Source organism: Carex rostrata, chromosome 2 (genome assembly GCF_964058835.1).
Source record: "Carex rostrata chromosome 2, lpCarRost1.2, whole genome shotgun sequence".
Taxonomy (NCBI): domain Eukaryota; kingdom Viridiplantae; phylum Streptophyta; class Magnoliopsida; order Poales; family Cyperaceae; genus Carex; species Carex rostrata.
Genome location: NC_135919.1, coordinates 14,216,018 through 14,236,812, shown reverse-complemented (window position 1 = coordinate 14,236,812; position 20,795 = coordinate 14,216,018). Strand labels below are relative to the sequence as shown.

Here is a 20,795-nt window from a genome sequence, read left to right as displayed (position 1 = left end):
ACTGCCTGAAGTACCTAGCGGATCTGAAGTCTGGAAAGGTTTCCAAGGCTTCAACCTCAGGTATTTTTGTTATTGAAGTTAACGTTGCTACCTCTATAAATGATTGGGTATTGGATACTGGATCATGTGCTCATATTTGTTCAAATATGCAGGTACTAAAGAATAGAAGGAAGCTACGTAACAAGGAGATACAACTCCAAGTTGGAAACGGAGCACGAGTTGCAGCCGTAACAGCTGGTAGTATAGAGTTGTATTTGCCCAGCGGGCTTGTAATGGAATTAGAAAATGTATATTTTGTTCCTAGCATTTCCAGAAACATCATTTCAATCTCATGTTTAGAGATGAATGGTTTCTCTTTTGTGATAAAGGACAATAGATGTTCTATATACAAAGATGAATTATATTTGTGATCTTCTTATATGATGAATGGTCTTTATATACTGGAAATGAATAAACCCGTGTTTAACATAAATAACAAACGACTCAAAGCATCACATGAAAGCACGACTTACATGTGGCATTGTCACCTTGGTCATATAAATGAGAAACGCATCAAGAAGTTACATAAAAATGGACTTCTTGGTAAATTTGATCTAGAATCAATTGACACATGCGAATCTTGTATACGAGGTAAAATGACCAAAGCGCCTTTCTCCAAAAAGGGCGAAAGGGCAAGTGACTTGTTAAGTCTTATACACACGGATGTATGTGGACCTATGAGTACTTGCACAAGAAATGGTTTTTCTTACTTTATCACATTTACTGATGATTACAGTAGATACGGTTATGTCTACTTAATGAGACATAAGTCTGAATCCTTTGACAAGTTCAAAGAATTCAAGACTGAAGTAGAAAATCAATTGAACAAAAGTATTAAGGCTCTACGTTCCGACCGTGGAGGCGAATACTTGAGTTTTGAGTTTAAAGAATACTTAAAGGAATGTGGGATAGTCTCACAGCTCACACCTCCAGGGACACCACAATGGAATGGTGTTTCTGAGAGACGGAATCGAACTCTACTGGATATGGTTCGATCCTTGATGAGTGAAGCCACTCTGCCAAAATCCTTCTGGGGGCACGCACTAGAAACTGCTGCACGAACAATAAACATGGTTCCATCCAAGTCAGTAGAAAAGACTCCATACGAGTTATGGTTTGGGAAAATCCCAACTATGTCTTATCTTAAAATATGGGGTTGCGAAGTATTTGTCAAACGTCCGACGTCTGGCAAACTTGATCCCAAAGCTGACAAATGTTTTTTCGTAGGGTATCCTAAGGAAACGAAAGGATATTACTTCTATTACCAATCCGAGAACAAAATAGTTGTTACTCGTCATGGTATATTTTTGGAGAACGAGTTTCTCGCAAAAGGAAGTAGTGGGAGTAATGTAATACTTGAAGAAATTCAAGATACATCACATAATACAATATCTGAACCAGATCAGATTAACCCACCTCTTGATACTTCGGCTGATGAGCATTTGGAAGTTCCAAATTCACAAGTAGCTGTGGATGAGGTTCTAGTCCCGAGCTCAAGTACTTCAACGCAAGTTGAAGTAGAACTGGATCCGCAGACAGTTGTGGATCAAGTTCAACAGCCCGAAGAACGAGTACTACGTAGGTCAACAAGAGTAGTCCATTCACCTGAAAGGTACTTGGGACTGCACGAGATCTCAGCCTATGACACTGAAGATCCTTTGACCTATGCGGAAGCAATGGATAGGCCCGACTCTGATAAATGGCTGGAGGCCATGAGATCCGAAATACAGTCCATGTATGACAACACGGTCTGGAACCTAGTTGTACCACCTGATGGGATAAAACCCATAGCTAACAAGTGGGTTTTCAAAATGAAAACAGACATGGATGGTAAGATGACTGTATACAAAGCACGGCTAGTAGCGAAAGGTTTCAAACAGATTCTCGGTGTAGATTATGATGAAACTTTTTCGCCCGTGGCTATGTTTAAGTCAATTCGGATACTCCTAGCAATTGCCGCATTTCATGATTATGAAATATGGCAAATGGATGTCAAAACCGCCTTCTTAAATGGAAATTTAAAAGAGGATGTGTACATGACACAGCCTGAGGGTTTTGAGGATTCAAAGAATGCTGGGAAGGTGTGCAAGCTTCTTAAATCCATTTATGGACTGAAGCAAGCATCACGGAGTTGGAATCTTCGATTTGACGAAGAAGTAAAAAAGCTTGACTTCGTCAGATGCGAAGAAGAACCATGTGTATACAGAAAGACTAGTGGGAGTGCCATCGCTTTTCTTATCCTATATGTAGATGACATACTACTAATGGGAAATGATATTCCTCTTTTGCAACAAGCCAAGTCTTCGTTGAAGAAAGTATTTTCAATGAAAGACTTGGGCGAGGCTGTCTATATACTAGGCATAAAGATCTATCGAGATAGATCAAATAGACTTATAGGTTTAAGTCAAAGCACGTACATTGACAAAGTGCTGAATCGGTTCAGCATGCAGGATTCTAAGAGAGGATTCCTGCCAATGTCTCATAGTGTTCAGCTAAGCAAGACTCAGTGTCCTTCGACAACTGATGAGCGAAGCATTATGAGTAGAGTACCATACGCTTCGGCTATTGGCTCTATCATGTACGCCATGTTGTGCACTCGCCCTGATGTCTCGTACGCTTTGAGTGTGACGAGTAGATATCAGGCTAATCCAGGCAAAGAGCACTGGATTGCTGCAAAGAATATCCTTAAGTACTTGAGAAGAACTAAGGATATGTTTCTCGTCTACGGTGGTGATTCCGAGCTTGTGATTAATGGTTACACTGACGCCAGTTTCCAAACTGACCATGATGACTCGAGATCACAGTCTGGGTATGTGTTCATACTCAACGGTGGTGCTGTGAGCTGGAAGAGTTCAAAGCAAGAGACTACAGCAGACTCAACCACCGAAGCAGAGTACATAGCTGCATCCGAGGTAGCTAAAGAAGGTTTCTGGATCAAGAAGTTCCTTAGCGAACTTGGAGTGGTTCCCAGTGTTCAAGGCCCTGTGGACCTCTACTGTGACAACAATGGAGCTATAGCTCAGGCCAAAGAACCGAGATCGCACTCGAAATCCAAGCATGTTCTACGGCGTTTTCACCTGATACGAGAGATCGTAAATAGAGGTGATGTAAAGATATGTAGAGTTGACACAGTCAGCAACACAGCTGATCCACTCACGAAACCTCTTCCTCAAGCCAAGCACCAGATGCATATTGCCTCTATGGGTCTGAGACACATAGGAGATTGGCTATGAGTTTTTTCTTTAGATCTACGAGATTTTTAGAATACTAGAGATTTGTGTAACTAGGGCCTACGATGATTGGCTCCTAGCTTAAGTGGGAGATTGTTAGTTTGTAATAATCTAGAAGTCAATAATACGATAAGTTAATCATAAAGCTTTGTTCATGAATTGAATGTTTATTTATATATCATTTTGTTGCCTTGAGTATTATTGAAATTATGGATCATTTCGAGTTCATGACTGAAATTGTGAAACTCCATAATATAGATAAGATATATACTCTTAAAAGTCACTGACCAAGGTAATTAGCAGGAACACTAATTACCGCGATAAGGTTAGCATGTGGATTAAAAGATGGTTAAGTTTTACAAACCACCTGACACGAGATGTCATTTTAATCACATGGATACATGTTCTAGGAACATGGTATTTGACAGACCCCGAATGAAACATTAAATAGAATTGTGTTCGTGTCATTTATGTTTTCATTCAGTGTCAAAGTTCTACAGTATGAGGTATTTATCGTTCCCACTAAGAAATATATATGAGTAAGTGTTATCTAACGCTGTCCGTAAAAAGCAGCCATAACGGTAGCATTTCCATATGTATAACTTAGCTGAGGAAGTGATAGTCTACCAAGAATACTACTTGTCCCTCGTATCTCTATACGAGCTATAGCATCACTGGGCCCCTTGGTAGAGTCAGATTATCTGCATGCAGTATAATTACAAGAGTAATTATATTTGATAATCTACTCAAGATCAAGAAAAGATACAGTTACCAAGGATGACACACATCTACCTTGAAACTGATCTGATAGCTATGAGACAGAAGAACTGACACAAGTAAATTGTTTACTGGATCGTGATATTGTACAGTACAGCATCATCTGTGTAATTGGATGGTCATGATGTGTTGCCAGATGCCACCCATGACTAACAGAAGTTAAAACAGTTTTAACTCTGTTTACCAACATAACACAGATCCTATTGGGTCACACCATATAGGAGCTACTCGGAGAATCTTACTGATTAATTATAAATTGATTATAATTAATATTAAGATGGTTATAATTAATTATACGTGATATAATTAAATTATAAATGTCATTTAGAATGACAAGCAGAAACAACGGTTAATTTATAAACGTACACGTTACGTTGTATAAAAGTTACCGAACAATAACTGAAAAGAAATATAATTGTACATGACAATTATATATATATGATTTGGAATTTTAATTGTTAATTATGGGCTTGAATTATGGATTTAAAAGCCCAAAATAATCAAAGCCTTAATTAAAATTAAAGGCCCAAAGTCAAAGCCCAAAATCAAAGCCCAACACTATTCATGCCTTAATGGGCCAAGGGTATTTTGGTCATTTCCACCCTATGCCGACTTCCCTTGTGTTGACATGTGTCATGTGAGGTGGCAAGGGTATTTTGGTCATTTCACATGATAAAAGGATGAGGTGTCAAGGGCTTTTGGTAAATAGATTTGTTTTGAACGGAAAATTAAAGTGAACAGGGGCCGATATGCTTGCATATCGGGATGTATACATTGGGTCTAGTGTTCGACTGGACCCCTCGTTAACGTGACTGTAGGCGAAAGCGGTCCTGTCACGGGTCAAGATCTAGCGTCTGGCGGGAGTTCCGCTGTTAGTGAGACAGCCTCCCGCTGTTGGTTGGACTTCCCAGCGAGTTGGCGGCCTTTCCAATGTCGGTTGGACTTCCCATTGGTCTGGCAAGTAAATGGTTAATTGCGAAAAGTGAAAAGATTATGAAAGTAAACGTAATAGCAATAGATGCATTGCATTAGGAAACACATATGCATTTTATTTCTTATCATATTTGTGAATATAAGTAAAGGTTTTATAAGCTCTGGGCTGGAACTAAATCCCGCCCTGAGAGAAGGTTCGATCTCTCACCCGTTCCACTTTTACGTGGGTTCCAGGTAATGAAGAGGAAGGATTCGAGCAATGACAAGAGTGAGACTAAGGGGAAGACATATTTTTGATAAATTGCCACATGTTGTTTAGTTTTTGTTTCCATAATTCTATATTGATACATTGAGCAGGCATGACAATGTCTATGTTACTAGTCATGTCTGCCATGATCATTTGTTTAACTCTTTTGTTTATGGAATAAAATGTGGATTTATTATGTTGTTATTGATAATGTATGTGATGTGCACACGCCTTACGTAGAAACACGTGGCGGGTTGTCTCGGGGTGTGACAAGTCTAGAGTGGCTACGGCCCTATCAAGCCGTTCTGAGATGTTGTCAAAACTGGCCCGCTTATTTGACCAGGTATAAGCTGTGCCGTGATACCCTAAATCCAAAAGGCCTGCTGAGTCTGTTAGTTTGTAATAATCTAGAAGTCAATAATACGATAATTTATCATAAAGCTTTGTTCATGAATTGAATGTTTAATTATATATCATTTTGTTGCCTTGAATATTATTGTATTATGGATCATTTCGAGTTCATGACTAGAATTGTGAAACTCCATAATAAAGATAATATATATTCTTAAGAAGTCACCAACCGAGGTAATTAGCAGGAACACTAATTAACCGTTACTAGGTTAGTATGTGGATTAAAAGATGGTTAAGTTTTACAAAACATTGACACGAGATGTCATTTTAATCACATAGATACATGTTCTAGGAACATGGTATTTGACAGACCTCGAATGAAACATTAAATAGAATTGTGTTCGTGTTATTAATGTTTTCATTTAGTGTTAAGTTCTATAGTATGAGGTATTCATCATTCCCACTAAGAGATGTGTATGTGTGAGTCTTATCTAACGCTGTCCGTAAAAAACAGTCATAACGGTAGCACTTCCATATGCATAGATTAGCTAAGGAAGTGATGGTTTACCAAAAGTACTATTGTCCCTCGTATTTTGTACGAGCTATAGCATCACTGGGCCCCGTGGTAGAGTTAGATTATCTGCATGCGGTATAATTACAAGAGTAATTATATTTGATAATCTACTCAGGATCAAGAAAAGATTAAGTTAACAAGGATGACACACACACCTACCTTGAAACTAATCTGATAGCTATGTGACAAAAGAACCGACACAAGTAAATTGTTTACTGGATCGTGATATTGTACAGTACAGCATCATCTGTGTAATTGGATGGTCATGATGTATTCTGCCAGATGCCTCTCATGATTATAGAAGTTAAAACAGTTTTAACTCTATTTACTAACATAACACAGATCCTATTGGATCACACCATATATGAACTACTCGGAGAATCTTGTTGATTAATTATAAATTGATTATGATTAATAATAAGATGGTTATAATTAATTATACATGTTATAATTAAATTATAAATGTCATATAAGATGACAAGCAGAAACAACAGTTAATTTATAAGCGTACATGGTACGTTGTATAAAAGTTATCGAACAACAACCGAAACCGAACTGTGAGAAATATAATTGTTTAGAACAATTATATATATATATATATATATATATATATAGTTGATTTAGATTTTAAATATTAATTATGGTTTTAAATTTTGAGCTAACAATCATTAGCTAATTAAAACCTTAATTAAAAATTAAATCTAAAAAATCAAAATATACATATATATTAAATATGCATGTCGGCAAAGCAAAATATATCTAAATCAAATAAAATGCATGTCGGCCATGTAGCAAAATTAATAAACAAAATAAATTGATTTCGGCCATGAAGCAAAAATCAATTTGATTTTGTCATTTGATTAGAACCGCCATTCTAATGTCAATTTTTTGTAATTAGGCCAAATGCCAAGGGCATTTTGGTCATTTGCAAAACCAGCACATTTGCCTATAAATAGAAGGGTAAGGGTGAAAGAGAAAATTACTAATTCACGTGTTAATCTAATTACTTCGTTAATTAGAATTTCTTTCTTCCTCGGTTACGGTTTTCACGAGATCAGTGAATAGTGTTTTTGCATAATTCCGCAGTTTATGATATTTCTGGCAAAAGAAATAAACCGCTCTTCGGTTAGTCCTGGTGGATAACCAATAGAGGTATCATTCGTTTGATACTCCGAGACAACCGTTTCTGATTGATCTTCTCGCTCAGCTACATTCCAACTGAGATTTGAAAACAAGGTATAAACATGTTATATTAATCTATTTAATTGGTAAATAGATTTAAGTTTTTTAGAAAATAATTATGGAGTAGATCTGTAAAAGAATTAAATGAGGTTTTTATGCCGAAGGAATACTGAAGGTGGACCGCCTTGGAAAGTTTCCTGACATACCCCGTTTAATTCTTAGCTTAACTTAAACGTAAAAATTTTGTTTTACGCACTTTCTGCAATTAAGCTAAATCAATGGGTTTGAACCGTCAAAACCCAACAGAGTCAGCCCATACTTTGAACCCCACATTGGCCGGCCCCAAGGAGCTGCTGCCCCCACACTTCTCTTCTGAACGCATTATAGCATTAAAATCTCCCAGTATACAAGCAGGCCTTTGCTGATTTGAAATCTCCTGCTCAATCTCTGCCGAGATGGACCTATTCTGAGACCTTGCTGGATCACCATACATAGACACCAACAACCATTCCGAACCCCCACTTCTCTCTTGCACTTCAGCAATTATTAAATGCCTTTTCTTTTTTGTAACTCTAATATTAAAATTATTACTCCACAACAGCCACAAACCTCCAGATCTACCAGTTGAATCTACAATCTCATAATTGCACAAGTTTGTTTCTCGAGCTCTTTTATCCGCCACTGATCCGCCACATCTAGTTTCAGATAAGAACACGATCTCCGCACCTGTACAGTGAAGGTAACAATTTAACGTGGCAATTGTTGTGCCCCCACTACCCCGACAATTCCACGATAGTAGCTTCATATATCCATGGCTGGCGCATTTGGGCCCGCCTGTCTAGGCCTTTTAAGAGAAGAAGAAGAGGATCAATTTTGTGTTGTGTTTGTCAGGCTTGAGCCCGTATGATTACTAAACCCCAGAATATCATTAGACCAGCGCCCCTCCTGCTGGCCACTTGTATCAAGGCTTCTTTTAAGGCCCTGATTTGAGGCATTTACAGAATCCTTTGGGACCACACTCGAGTCTATCATCCAGGCTCCCAATATGGGCTCCATGATGTCTTTTCTAGAGACTCTGTCTTTGTAAGCTGGTGAGGAAGCTAACTCCATTAGCCTTCCATGTTCTAGGCACGTGCCCATATCATGCTCCAGTTTGCCGCAGAACCGGCATATGTGTGATGCCCGTTTATAGTAGAAGTGCACTCCAAAATCTCCAATGGTCTGATGTGTGAACTTTACTTTGTCTTTCAGGGGTTCCCGAATATCCACTTTTATTTTCATCTTTATAAATTTCGTACCACCCGAAAAGCCCTCAATGGGCAATGATACCGGGGTGCCGACTGCTTCTCCAATCAGATCCAGACCCTCTTCATTTACAGCATTTATAGGCACATTGTAGAATTGCACCCAGAGATCGACATAGTCGAATCTATCTGGGGATAGGTCAAGATGTGAACTCACCAATTTAGTAGCAACAATGTCACCTCTAAATGCCCATGGACCACCCGAGTGCACCTTATTCTTCTCCTCCATACTCACAAACTCCACTAGGTAGCAGGCCTTTGCAACTTGTTTGAAACTAGTGCCCGGGTCAGATCCCCAAGATTTTATCATCCAAATAGAGAAAGAGGAATCGAGCACTGTTCTGTTTGTAATCACCTTTGCTAGTAAGCACCTTTCCCACGCAGTTGTTGTTGCTGCCCTTTCCGGTAACAGAATCGCCTCTTCTTGTTGCTCATCAGTTCGAAGATCAATGAACTTTCTGATTAAAGCCTCATCTTCACTGGTCATGTCTGCCATAAGGTTTGGTGATGTTTTTGTTGGTAGTAGCGTGTTCTGAAAAGGGGGGGGAGAGATGAATTTTGGTGGAGGCAATAGCACAGAAGGGAGTAGGGTGAGGTTTGAAATTATTTGGAAATGTTGTTTTTGGCAGATTTGTAACGCATGATTTGAGGGCTGTAACGAGGGGTTTGATTTTTGGAACCTTCTCGCCTGTTCTATTATTGGCAGTTTGCAGAAAATCAGATGCACATTCCCAAACTGTTCCGCTCTTCTCTCTTTGCAGTTTTTGGCTTTTATGGTTAGTATTCCCTGGTCTCTGTGCATACAGCTTCATCGTGGACCAATTCAGGGCACCACCTTCAGGAGTGATTAGCGGCCCCCTTCTACAGGTTCCCCCTTCATCTTGACCCAGCCGTGTGCCTCTCCTGCGCCATGGTGGTATGTATGTAGGAGGATTGTTGCTGTACGATTCCTGATGCGATGGGTGGACTGCTTGAGGTTTGGGGGGCGGTGCAGGGTCAGAGTATTGGGGCTTCCTTCCCTCTAGTTCTATAGCACATTTGGTCCATTGTTCACCATGAACTATGTAGATAAAATGCGGAATAAGGTTTACATCCCAACATTGAAGAGCTAGCTGGACTGCTGGGCCGCCCAGAGCATTGAAATCTTCACTCACCACCCCGACCATCACCCCCATAGCCGATGTAGCTTGGCGGAAGTAATCAGGATGCCAGAAGGCAATAGGGAAATTCGTGATTGTGATCAAAGCCTTGAAACTAGGGGGAAGTTGATAAGGGACCTCCATGGTCTGCCAAGGTAGGATTCGAAGGTAATGACGACCCTCCTAGTAGGCCGCATCCTTCTTCAAGAGCCCTGGTGATAGCCAATTTGGCAATTTTAGGAGTACGCCTTCAGTTACTGGTGTGAAGGTCCAATTGAAAATATTGCCGCCATACCTAGAGCAGAGAAGTTCGGCTAGATGGTGTGGAGAAACCAGATGGGCGAGTTCCGTCGGTTGCAGTAGAACGGACTGATTTAATTCTTTCAGTCGCTAGTGCTGTTCTTCTAGGGGTGAGAGGAAACAAAATTGGGTTCGGACCTGGTCCGGTTGAGGAAAGGGTAATTCCATCTCCTTAGTCCATGACTGGGGACGGCGGATTAAGAGGCTATTCTAGAGAGGTTGGAGAGAGGGATTTAGAGGAGGCGGTGGAGAATGGCGGAGATATGGCAGCGGCGGTGATTGGTTTGCAAGTCGCTATCTAAGTCGCTTCAAGGGTCTCGGTTTTTAGATAATTTTTTTAGTTATTATTTATATATATATTTTAATCTCTTAGCTCATACTATTTTATCTAATTACTACGCCTCGCCATATTACTCACAAAAATCAATATATTAAAGGAATTTAACATCTACTTTTATTTTACTCAATGTTGATTTATAAACTGCAATGTACCTATCAACTATAGAAAATTTCAACATACCGATAATTTGACAGTTTCATCAAAATAAATATTTGTTGCCATTAAACTTTAAAAAAAAAATCTTTAGCAGTACTTGACATAACAGTGGAGTATTATTAAAAGTCTAATCAGTATAATTATTTTTAATAACCGTTTCATGGGAATCTAGCAGAAATTTTTTAATGTCCAAGACTTTCATAACCGTTTAATAAATTGAATCATAAGTTTAGTTAATTCGTGTTTTTTAAAAAAAGCTTGTCGGAATTAGGGTATTAAAGTATTTAAGATTTTTCTCTGGGCTGCTAAGCATACCTCCCTCGCCGGAGCCCGGAAGTTGTTGTAGACCGGATTCTTCCATAATTGGTCGGGGAAATTAACTGACATTGACGACCCTAATATTAAGAGATTCCTCAATGGGACCCATCTGTCAGGGATAGATCGTACTACCAAAACTACGGTAGAACACCTCCTCCCAAGTTATCCCTCTCCAACATTTCTCCTCTCTCTCGTTCTCTTTCGTCTCCATTCGACTCTCTCTCTCTCTCTTCGGATCCGCAAGCGCAGCGCGAGAATCCACTTTTATTACAGATCCCCCATTAAATTAGGGTTTCGCGTTTGCTCATCCTCAGGCCACCCTCTGTTCCGAATACACCTCTCCTGCTGAGCTTAACCTAGGTCTGATTCCTTCCTCGTAATTCTCCTTGTCGTCCTTCGATTTTTAACTACCGGATGGCTCGATCTTGTCTCTTCTCTCTAATTTATGTTGTCTATAACGGATTTTGTGCGAATTTCAGGAAAATCTGTGAAAATTAGGAGCTTTCTGAGCCTCTCATGTTGGCCTATTGGCTCCTGAAAGATTGGGTCTTTTGATTGCTTCTGGGGTCCTCTACCAGCTTGTGGAGGATCCCGTTGGAGGAGAAATCTCAAATTAGGGTTTTAATCGTATTTTATGGTGTAAGACTGGAGGTGTATTAATTAAATTAGTGTTTTATCAAAGGGGGTTGTTCCATTTAGTTTGATTTGGGAGGTTTATGAGATGTTCTCTCCTGGTACTGAATCGAGTCAAGACTTGTGTCGGGTCAGTGATGCAGCCCTTATCCCGACCCGCTTTGTTTGGCCCTATGGAGGTAAGCGGGTGTTCTTGACTGGCTCATCCACCAGGTAATTTCATTTAGCCTTCTTACCTTTCGCTTTGTTTCACTATTTACTTTTGGTGTCTAGTATGTTCCTTTTACACACCTGGGTTATGTGTCATTAGCCTCCAGAGCCCAGTATTTTACTGGTAAATGACGAAAATGTGTCTGACAGTGCAAAATGATACTCCTGTCTAGCTGTTTCTGCAAAATTCCTTGTTAATTTGATAGTTGGATGGATATGCATGTGACTGCTAAAAAAATTGGAGTGCTGATATAAGTGATATTTTTTTTTCAATTTCAATGCATGATGTTTAAGTCTTCAATGAGGCGTTGTGCATACGTGGCTTAGACCATAGGTATGGAAATGTAGTTTATAATTTTTCAAAAAGTTATTCAATTGATAAAACTCCACTTAATTTTGACAGTGGATGACATGCATGAAACAGAAATATAAGTTTTGCAAGATATATATATCATCAGGTTTTTTCTTCATTTATATTAAAAAAATATTGATATCTAGTTATTATATATATAAAGTTGGAAGGGTTGGGTACTGTTCATTGAAGTGTTGTCTCATTGTGAACCTTCAGATTAAGATCTAACGGATGGTAATAGATTTGGGCTTTTTCACTGACGCGTGTCTAATTCGTGTCTAAACCCTTTTCCTTCTTCTGCCTCCGCCAAACTTCCCTTTTCCTCTCCGCTTTCTTTCTCTCCTCCGCCCTGTGCATGTCTACTCCCGTTGCTTAAGTTCTAATCCTTCGCCTGATCTCTACTCCTCCATCCGTTCCTCCGCTCTCTCTTCTTCTCTGTCTCTTTCATTTCTTCTTCAGTTATGGCCGAGGAAAGCAAAGCCCAACCGTACTCTGAAAGCAATTAGGTACGCCTATTTCCCAATTAATTTTTCAATTTCTCTCAATTATTTGCAAATGTTTTTCAATTTCTCCCAATTTTTAAGTAGTATGGACTGTAATTCATTTCCGTGACTCTTGATTTTGCCTCTGTGAATTGTTCATGCTTGTCAGTACCAGTCTATACATTGATATGGGTGTGCTACTGAACTATTTTATATAAAGTTCGATGACCATTAGTAACCCTTTTATAGGCTGTTAATCAAGCCACCATTTCAGAAAAGAAAACAGGTATATCAAGAACTTTAAGAAATGCTGCTAAGATGTAACCTTAACTGCTATTCAATGAATGCTGATTGATACCTGATTACCTTGAAATTCTGAAAATACTGAATCATGCACAGATATCAAACCGATCTATTGAAAATCAACCAACATTCATACATTTAGCATAAAAACATGTAATTTTAACTTCAACTTTAGTTAATTTAAGACTTTCTCTATTGCTCATTTTGTTAGTAGAGGGTATTTAGAAGTAACACAGTAATAGCTTATTCTTTTCCTTTATTTTTGTATGGGTAACCTATTTATATATATTCCTTTATTGGTTCACTCAAGGTGATGCTTTTATGTGGTTCAGATCTGCTTGAGAGTTGGGGAGTCCTTAAAGTTTGGATTGCTGATGAGGTAACCCAAATTATGCAATTAACTCTAAATAAATTAATAAACCCCGTAACTATGCGACTCAGTATAATTCAATTTTGTCTACATTAAACCTAGCTAATTTGTACTTCCTCTGCAAAACCCCGATGCACCCAACAGTTTCTATTTTATTCATCGATCAAACTATTTAGTAAAACTATTTCTGTTCCAGCTCAGAACTAGGAAAGATGAGAACTAGGAAAGATAAGAAGAGAGTATGGAATAGATAGGAAGGGTATGTTTAAGGCACCGGACGTTGACATGATTGACTGGATAGGTATCAATAGTAGACTGATTTGAATGGGTAGGTATCGATAGTAGAAGGAGAGTGTAGGTAATGGAGGTTTGAATGGGTAGGTATCGATAGTAGAAGGAGAGTGTAGGTAATGGAGGTTTTGATGTTATTTCAATAATTTCTCTTCTTACACTATATTGTAGGTTAATCTGTACCACTAATTAAGTCATTACCAATAATTGTTTACATACTGATACTTCCATGTTCGTTTTTTACTTTTTTCCCTTTTGCAGTTTGAAAATTGATATTGCTCTGAAAATGCATACAAGGATGACTTTCTGCAAAAGAACTTGAACCTTTCCTTCATCATTGACAGAAATTGAGGTACTATTCTTCTCTTTCCTCTGGTTGTGTTGTTCTTATGCAGTTTTAATATTTTCCCCAATGCATGACAAGTGAGTTGCAGGCTGATAAGAAACTTCTATTAGTTCTTCTATGAGTTTCAATATTTATCTTCTTAATTTTTTTTTTGTGCTCCATTCTGAGTGACATTCAATATTTGTCGTCGTGTCCTTTTTCATTCTTTTATTTTCTTTTTCCCTCCACGGTTATGCTTTCAATGAGAAATTCACAATTCAAATTCATATCTTTGGGAAAAATAAATTACAGCAGTTCTATGTGTCACGTTTCGATTTACACTTTTCAATATTTACATCAATAACAAAGGAATAACTTCAGCCTTTCTAACAGTAGACAATGTGACTCAAGCAATTAGTTTCCATTTCGGGTTTAAAACTGACACCCAAACCCAAACTGGTACACCTATGTATCAGTCCATACCAACATAATGATTTCAAGAAATTATTAAAGGTTCTCACTGATTTGTAAAAACTGGTATTATACTGAATTTTAATATGAAGGGTATTAAGTACCACCTTTAGGCTACATATAGCACACTCAGTCAAAAACTCACCAAATTACCCTTTATTTGAGTAGCATCTTACATAAGTTTTATAAAAAACTTACCAAGTATATGTAGCACTTTCTTATTTTGTTATTTTTTCTTATTCGCTTTCTATTTTTTTAAAACAAACCTTTACTTACTATGCAAAAAATAAAAAAAAATATATATATATAAAAAGTCTGCCACACCAAACAACAAATCATGGTAGTGTTTCCTACAATAAAAACTCTCACTTCTACACTAATTTGTTCTACCAGTTCTGAAACACAATGGAAACTTCAAACCAGCGACTCAAAAGACGCAAGAAAGCAGCTATGCGTAGAGCATCAATTTGAAAAGCCACGAACAAGGTAATAAATTTCCATATCAATATAATACTGCATGTCATGCAAGACTTCATGCATCACACGATCAAAAGCACTGTTATCTAATCTTTGCTGTCAGTTTGCACAGCCCATCTATCAAGCTTTATCTACAAGTTCTTCTAATATAACCTTTCATCTGTGATACCTAATAGATTATAAACCTGTATTATATTCTCCACGCAATAAATCCTTAGAAATCTAAAACAATATAACTGTATATGGATTATATACTGCTGTTCAAATTGTACGCATAACCCAGTACCCAAAAAGACATAATTAAGTTTTGAACTCCAAACCAAAAATATGATAATTCAATTACTCATACAGGTTTCCTACAACAATAAGAAACACAACACTATATGCACATTGTTGCAATTAATACAACATTTTACACACTACATGTTCAAATTAAATGTTCAAACATCACTGCACAATGCACAAAAAAAAAAACTAACACCCTTTCTCACTTTTCTCAGCAATGAGGAAAGCAGGGCAAGAGAAGAAAGATTAGCTGCATCGTTCCCGTACAGACAGTTTAACATATCTGTCAATTGTAGATATTATTTTATGTAGTGTATTCATGAAATCACCTAGAATCATTTTGTTAAAACACTATAAAAAATTGTGTTTGGGAGTATTTTGACAAAGGCATAACACGCTGCCATATATCGCACTGCCATATATCGCTTATTCCTTTCAGCGGTAAATTTTTTGTTAAATCCGGAACAACCATTCCTGTTATACACTCTTTTGTTATATCCATGTAAAACTTATAAAACCTTTTGTTGTATATAATTTTTCCTATTTAAACCTTCTATGTATTTTTCCATCCGCCTCAACAAGTGCCGAAGCAACGCGAGGCCAGCATCTAGTTTCCTTTAGCCTTCTTACCTTTCGCTTTGTTTCACTATATACTTTTGGTGTCTAGTATGTTCCTTTTGCACACCTGGGTTATGTGTCATTAGCCTCCAGAGCCCAGTATTTTACTGGTAAATGACCAAAATGTGTCTGACAGTGCAAAATGATACTCCTGTCTAGCTGTTTCTGCAAAATTCCTTGTTAATTTGATAGTTGGATGGATATGCATGTGACTGCTAAAAAAATTGGAGTGCTGATATTAAGTGATATTTTTTTTTTTCAATTTCAATGCAGGGTGTGATTGGCTCAATAAATCTAAACAGACTTCAGAGGATACTCTCCAGTCTCCACAAGTATTACAAATTCAAGGGCATCTTTGTGAAAAATCCAACATAACAAAAAATTCTGATTCTTCTTCATGAGCTCTATCACACCCTGCTTAGTGCTTCTCCTTCGCCAATCATCCACTTTCGATGTTATAACCTTGGTACATTGTAAACTTCTCAAGCTTGGTTCTCTTTTCTCTGGCGGTGCCTCTAATCATCTACTGAACTCTTACGTCCGAATTGGCCAGATCGCACATGCACAGAACCTGTTCGATGAAATGCCTCACAAAAATGTAATCTCATGGACTTCTCTCATGTCTGGTTATAATAGGGCAAATCAACCTAACAAGGCAATTTCACTCTTCCAAGATATGTATCTCGATGAAATTAATCCAAATTCATACACATTTTCTACAGTAATTAACGCATGTTCACACCTTGCAAGGTTTAATTTGGGGCGACAAATCCATGCCCAAGTTGAGATTCATGGGTTCAAATCAGATATCGTGGTTTGTTCTTCTCTTATTGACATGTATGGGAAATCAGACGGCACTTTACATGCGAGAAAAATATTTGATCAAATGAAAGATCAGAACACAATTTCTTGGAGCACGATGATCTCAGTTTATTCCCAAAATGCACAAGGTTATGAGGCAATTGCACTTTCTGGCAAGTTTCTTCATGTAGGGGTCCCGAACCAGTTCATATTATCAAGTGTTGTTAATGCATGTGCAAGCATCGGCCAGCTAGGGTTAGGACAGTCAATGCACTGTAAAATCATTAGGCATGGACATGAACGAAATGATTTTATTTCTGGTGCGTTAATTGACATGTATTCAAAATGCGGGTGTTTTGAATCTTCCAAGAATGTGTTCCATAAAATAGAGTTCCGGACTCTTGTCCCTTGTACCTCTATGATTGTAGCTGCAGCTAAGTACGGGCTTGCAAAGTATGCCCTTGATTTGTTTGATGAAATGCTTAGTGAAGGCACTTCCCCTAGTGGTGTAACTCTACTTGGAGTTTTACATGCTTGTAGCCATGCTGGTCTTGTTGACATGGGTCTCAGGTACCTTCATTCAATGAAAAATAAATATGGTGTTAATCCTTCTGCGAAACACTACACGTGTGCAGTAGACATGCTAGGCCGTGCCGGACGGTTAGAGGAAGCGTACCAGTTATCTAAAGAGGTTCATGCAGAAGGGGCAGATAAGCTCATGCTTTGGAGTTCTCTATTGTCAGCATGCCGGACACATAGGCGATTAGACATGGCAGCTGAAGCCATGGACCGATTAGCCGAATTTGACCAGGACATAGCTGGGGCAATGGTTGTCATGTCAAATACTTATGTTTCAGCTGGGAAATTTAAAAATGCAGCCAATGTATGGTCTAAAATGAGGAGAAAAGGAATCCACAAGGATCCTGGGTGCAGCTGGGTTGAGATAAAAAATGTAGTTTATGTCTTTTATGTCGGTGAGATTTCATCGGCTGGCTCGAGGGCCGGTGCAGTGATGGATTTGTTAGAGGAGTTGGAAGTCAAAATGAGAGAGAGAGGATTCGACGGTAGGTGGAGTGAATGGATAGAGGAAGAGGAGTGTGGTAAAGGGGTCATGGTAGGGGTGCATAGTGAGAGACTGGCTCTAGGGTTTGCACTTTTGAGTGTTCCCGACAGGGTGAAAATTAGGGTTATGAAGAACTTGAGAATGTGCAAGGATTGCCATGATTGGTTTAAGTGGGTAAGTGAAATTGTAGGCAGGGTCATTGTTGTGAGGGATTTGAATAGGTTCCATCAATTTAGTTTTGGTTCTTGTACTTGTGGAGATTATTGGTAAATATATGTAATCTTAAAGAATCACTAGTTTTTTTTCTTCTTCTTTTTTTCTTTTTTGAACTTTCTTTTTTGCAAGTCATGGAGCATTTGTTTTGGGTTCTGTGATTGTTGGTACAAGAAAATATAATATTCAACGCTACAATGATCATCTAACTGATCTTGCCTAACTTCTTATAAATATATATATTTTTCTTTGAGAATTGTCTTATCGTTGCAATCAAAGGACTAGATATATTATTTTCACAGAGGTTGACGACTTGACGTAGATAGGGTATTGGGCTGTACCTAAAAAAATGTCCCTCTGGTGGGAGGCAATTATGTTTTTCAATCTCTTGCCATATAAAGTCAGATCCTCTGTCTTCAATATCCGATCAAATTATTAATCGGTTTCGAATTATTTTTCATATATTTCGGTTGTAGATCCCAGCTCCCAAGTATGCATGATGGATGCAGTGAGATGCATTTGAGTTGTATTTGACAGCATTGCCATGTGAGGATTTTGATTTGTTATGCCCAAAGAATATGAGGAGCATTACTCCAGCACCATTTGCAAGGTTTTGTCAGCTACTTTGCAAAAATGGGGTAATTAAACATTATTTTCAGGTATCTGTACAGTTTATACTTCGAAAAATTATAAAATGTGCACTGATGTTATTGAATTATATCTTGCATGTATTTTTGGAAAAATAATTGCGACAGATTATTTTTTGGAAAAATATCTTGTATGTTCTCGGTTGACTTGATTCTTTGATTCAAGTTGTTTAGTTAGATCTGTTGGTGAATCATAAAGATTAAACAATTACGTTTTATTTAAAGATTAAACAATTACATTTTAATTAGGGATCAAACACTTATATTTCGAAAAAGGAGAAACAGTTATTAACCGTAACATATGGACCGTCTTATGTCAAAGTCGACTCATAAAACATAATAATAAGTGCGAAATACAATACATGATTCCATAGCGTTGATCATAGAATTCTCAAGTGCGAAGAGTTGTCTTATTGTGCACGAGACAAGTCTTCAATGACAAGAAACCCTTCTTGCCAGTACGTCGTATGGTCCTGGATCAAATCTTTCAAAACAACAAGACACGCTTATGAGAAATTCCTTCCAAGTTTCTAATCAAATTCTCCTCTCTAATTTTTGATAGTGAAAGAGAGAGAGAAGGTACTCAGATATCGTCTAAAATAACTGATGTTTAGAAAATTGAGTTGTGTGTTATCGTATATCTTGTGCTTTGGGGACCCATTCTTATATAGGAGTGCAAAACCGCCTCTCTTGCAAAGTCAGTTTTCTAAATTGCAAATCTTAGAATCAATTCATCAATGATTTGATTTTTTGATGAAACTGTTCTACACATTTATGGATCACACTCTATTAAATACATAGATTGTCTAATATCTTAATTCCATATTATATCACTTAATTGTAACAATCATATGGTATACAATTTATAATTACATTCCATATATGCTCAATGTTGGATTATAATCCAACAAGATCAAATATAGTGGAAAAAATGTGTCATGCTGTGACTTTGGTCTCATGTTGTGTCGTGACTAAATTTTTTTTCATGTGCCATACGTGTCGTTTGTGACCAAAATGTAACATGACATGCGAATGGTCATGCTACGTGAGTCACGCTGTGTCCAAACTTGCCGTGACCAAACATGACTTGCTTGACAATTTGATCATAATTTAAGTTAATTTATTCCATATTCACCATTTGATCAAGATCTAGCAGTCGTAATTACATGTGACTCGCGTGACCACATGTCATGTTGTCTCGTGACGTGCCATCCCGTACCAAATTTTCTAAAGATAGTCACGGCACACGAATGGTCATGGCACGAGATGCGCAAGTTGCAGCATGTAACCGACACATATGATGTGCCGTTCCATAACGAAGCCGGTTCCGTCATGTCATGATCAAATATTATCTTAAAAATTAGGTGCAAAATATTAAATTAATAACTTCATGAAATATTACAGGGTTTCAAAAATAATGATAGAATCTGGGAGTATTAGAATATTGGTGGTCATTATCTCATTTTTCATTCCATAAATATTAGATAGTTAAATACTAAATAAAACATAATAAAATAAATAACAAATAATATGTTTTTATATAATAAAAAATTAAAGGTTTAAATATAATTTATCGCATTATAGCGGAACAGCTAAAAAAAGGGTGTTATGTCCATATTACGCCATTATAGCGCCTATAGCGGCACTTTATAATGCCAATAGCACCATAGTTTTATAGTCCGAAAATACTATAGTACGCTATTTAGAATCTTGCAAAAACAACAAAAATGTTATCATTTTAAATATTAGGAGGTGAGCCCTGCAGTGGTCATCGGTGGAGAGGAGCAAAGAGCCTCTCATGTGGGGAAGTTTTATAAAATACTCTCATTTTAAAAACTTTCAAACAAAATACCTCTTTTCTAAAATTATTAACAAAATATCCTTGTAGATTTCAATTTTATCCTCCTTCACCCTCCCTCCTCTTCCCTCTTAATTACTTCCTTCCCCTTTCTTTATTCTTTCTCCTTTTTTTTTCTTTTTTCTTTCTCCTTTCTACTTATCTTGCACTTGAGTATTTATGGATTAGTTTTCATAATACTGAAAGGTAATTAATTGAATTATTTTGTCTAATAAGTGAGGTGACAATGCTTCAAATTGACAGCATACTTGGTAGACCAAATGCTTCAAATAATTTGTGATGCTCGAGACTACTAACCCTTTTAAAAATTAAATGTTGTACAGCGACAATACTTCAAAACAATTTGATATTTTTTGAGAAGGGACTTAGATACGGTGTTTGCAGCTTTCATTCTGAAAAACATATTTTGAGATGAAAAAAAGTTATCAACTATGGTTCCATTATATTATAAGAACCCTTTTTTTTTTTTTAACAATGTTATAAGAACCTTCTTCCATTGTTATAAT

At 37.5% G+C, this 20,795-nt stretch overlaps 2 protein-coding genes across 17 annotated transcripts; one reads left to right on the top strand and one right to left on the bottom strand.

Annotated features, from left to right (window-relative positions):
- Positions 1-7,625: 7,625 nt before the first annotated feature.
- LOC144548122 (uncharacterized) lies at positions 7,626-8,138 on the bottom strand. Its single transcript, XM_078296817.1, has one exon. It carries the CDS (start codon positions 8,136-8,138, stop codon positions 7,626-7,628), a length of 513 nt encoding a protein of 170 aa, XP_078152943.1.
- Positions 8,139-10,914: 2,776 nt separating this feature from the next.
- LOC144544287 (Tetratricopeptide repeat (TPR)-like superfamily protein) lies at positions 10,915-17,993 on the top strand. Of its 16 annotated transcripts, none has more exons than XM_078292778.1 (8): positions 10,918-11,250; positions 11,370-11,736; positions 12,137-12,191; positions 12,302-12,591; positions 13,181-13,249; positions 13,793-13,883; positions 14,721-14,813; positions 15,981-17,993. In XM_078292778.1, exon 8 carries the CDS (start codon positions 16,105-16,107, stop codon positions 17,839-17,841), a length of 1,737 nt encoding a protein of 578 aa, XP_078148904.1. In that variant the 5' UTR covers positions 10,918-11,250; positions 11,370-11,736; positions 12,137-12,191; positions 12,302-12,591; positions 13,181-13,249; positions 13,793-13,883; positions 14,721-14,813; positions 15,981-16,104; the 3' UTR covers positions 17,842-17,993. The 16 variants fall into 16 exon arrangements, 15 of the variants coding, with proteins under 15 accessions (XP_078148874.1, XP_078148871.1, XP_078148955.1 ...); XM_078292786.1 differs by lacking the exon at positions 12,137-12,191 and adding an exon at positions 12,028-12,067 and having other exon boundaries at positions 10,919-11,250; XM_078292748.1 differs by having other exon boundaries at positions 10,916-11,250; positions 11,370-12,191.
- Positions 17,994-20,795: the final 2,802 nt, after the last annotated feature.

Coding starts and splice junctions, on each gene's coding strand:
- LOC144548122 (XM_078296817.1), bottom strand. CDS start 8,138: ATGAAGCTACTATCGTGGAATTGTCGGGGTAGTGGGGGCACAACAATT.
- LOC144544287 (XM_078292748.1), top strand. CDS start 16,105: ATGAGCTCTATCACACCCTGCTTAGTGCTTCTCCTTCGCCAATCATCC.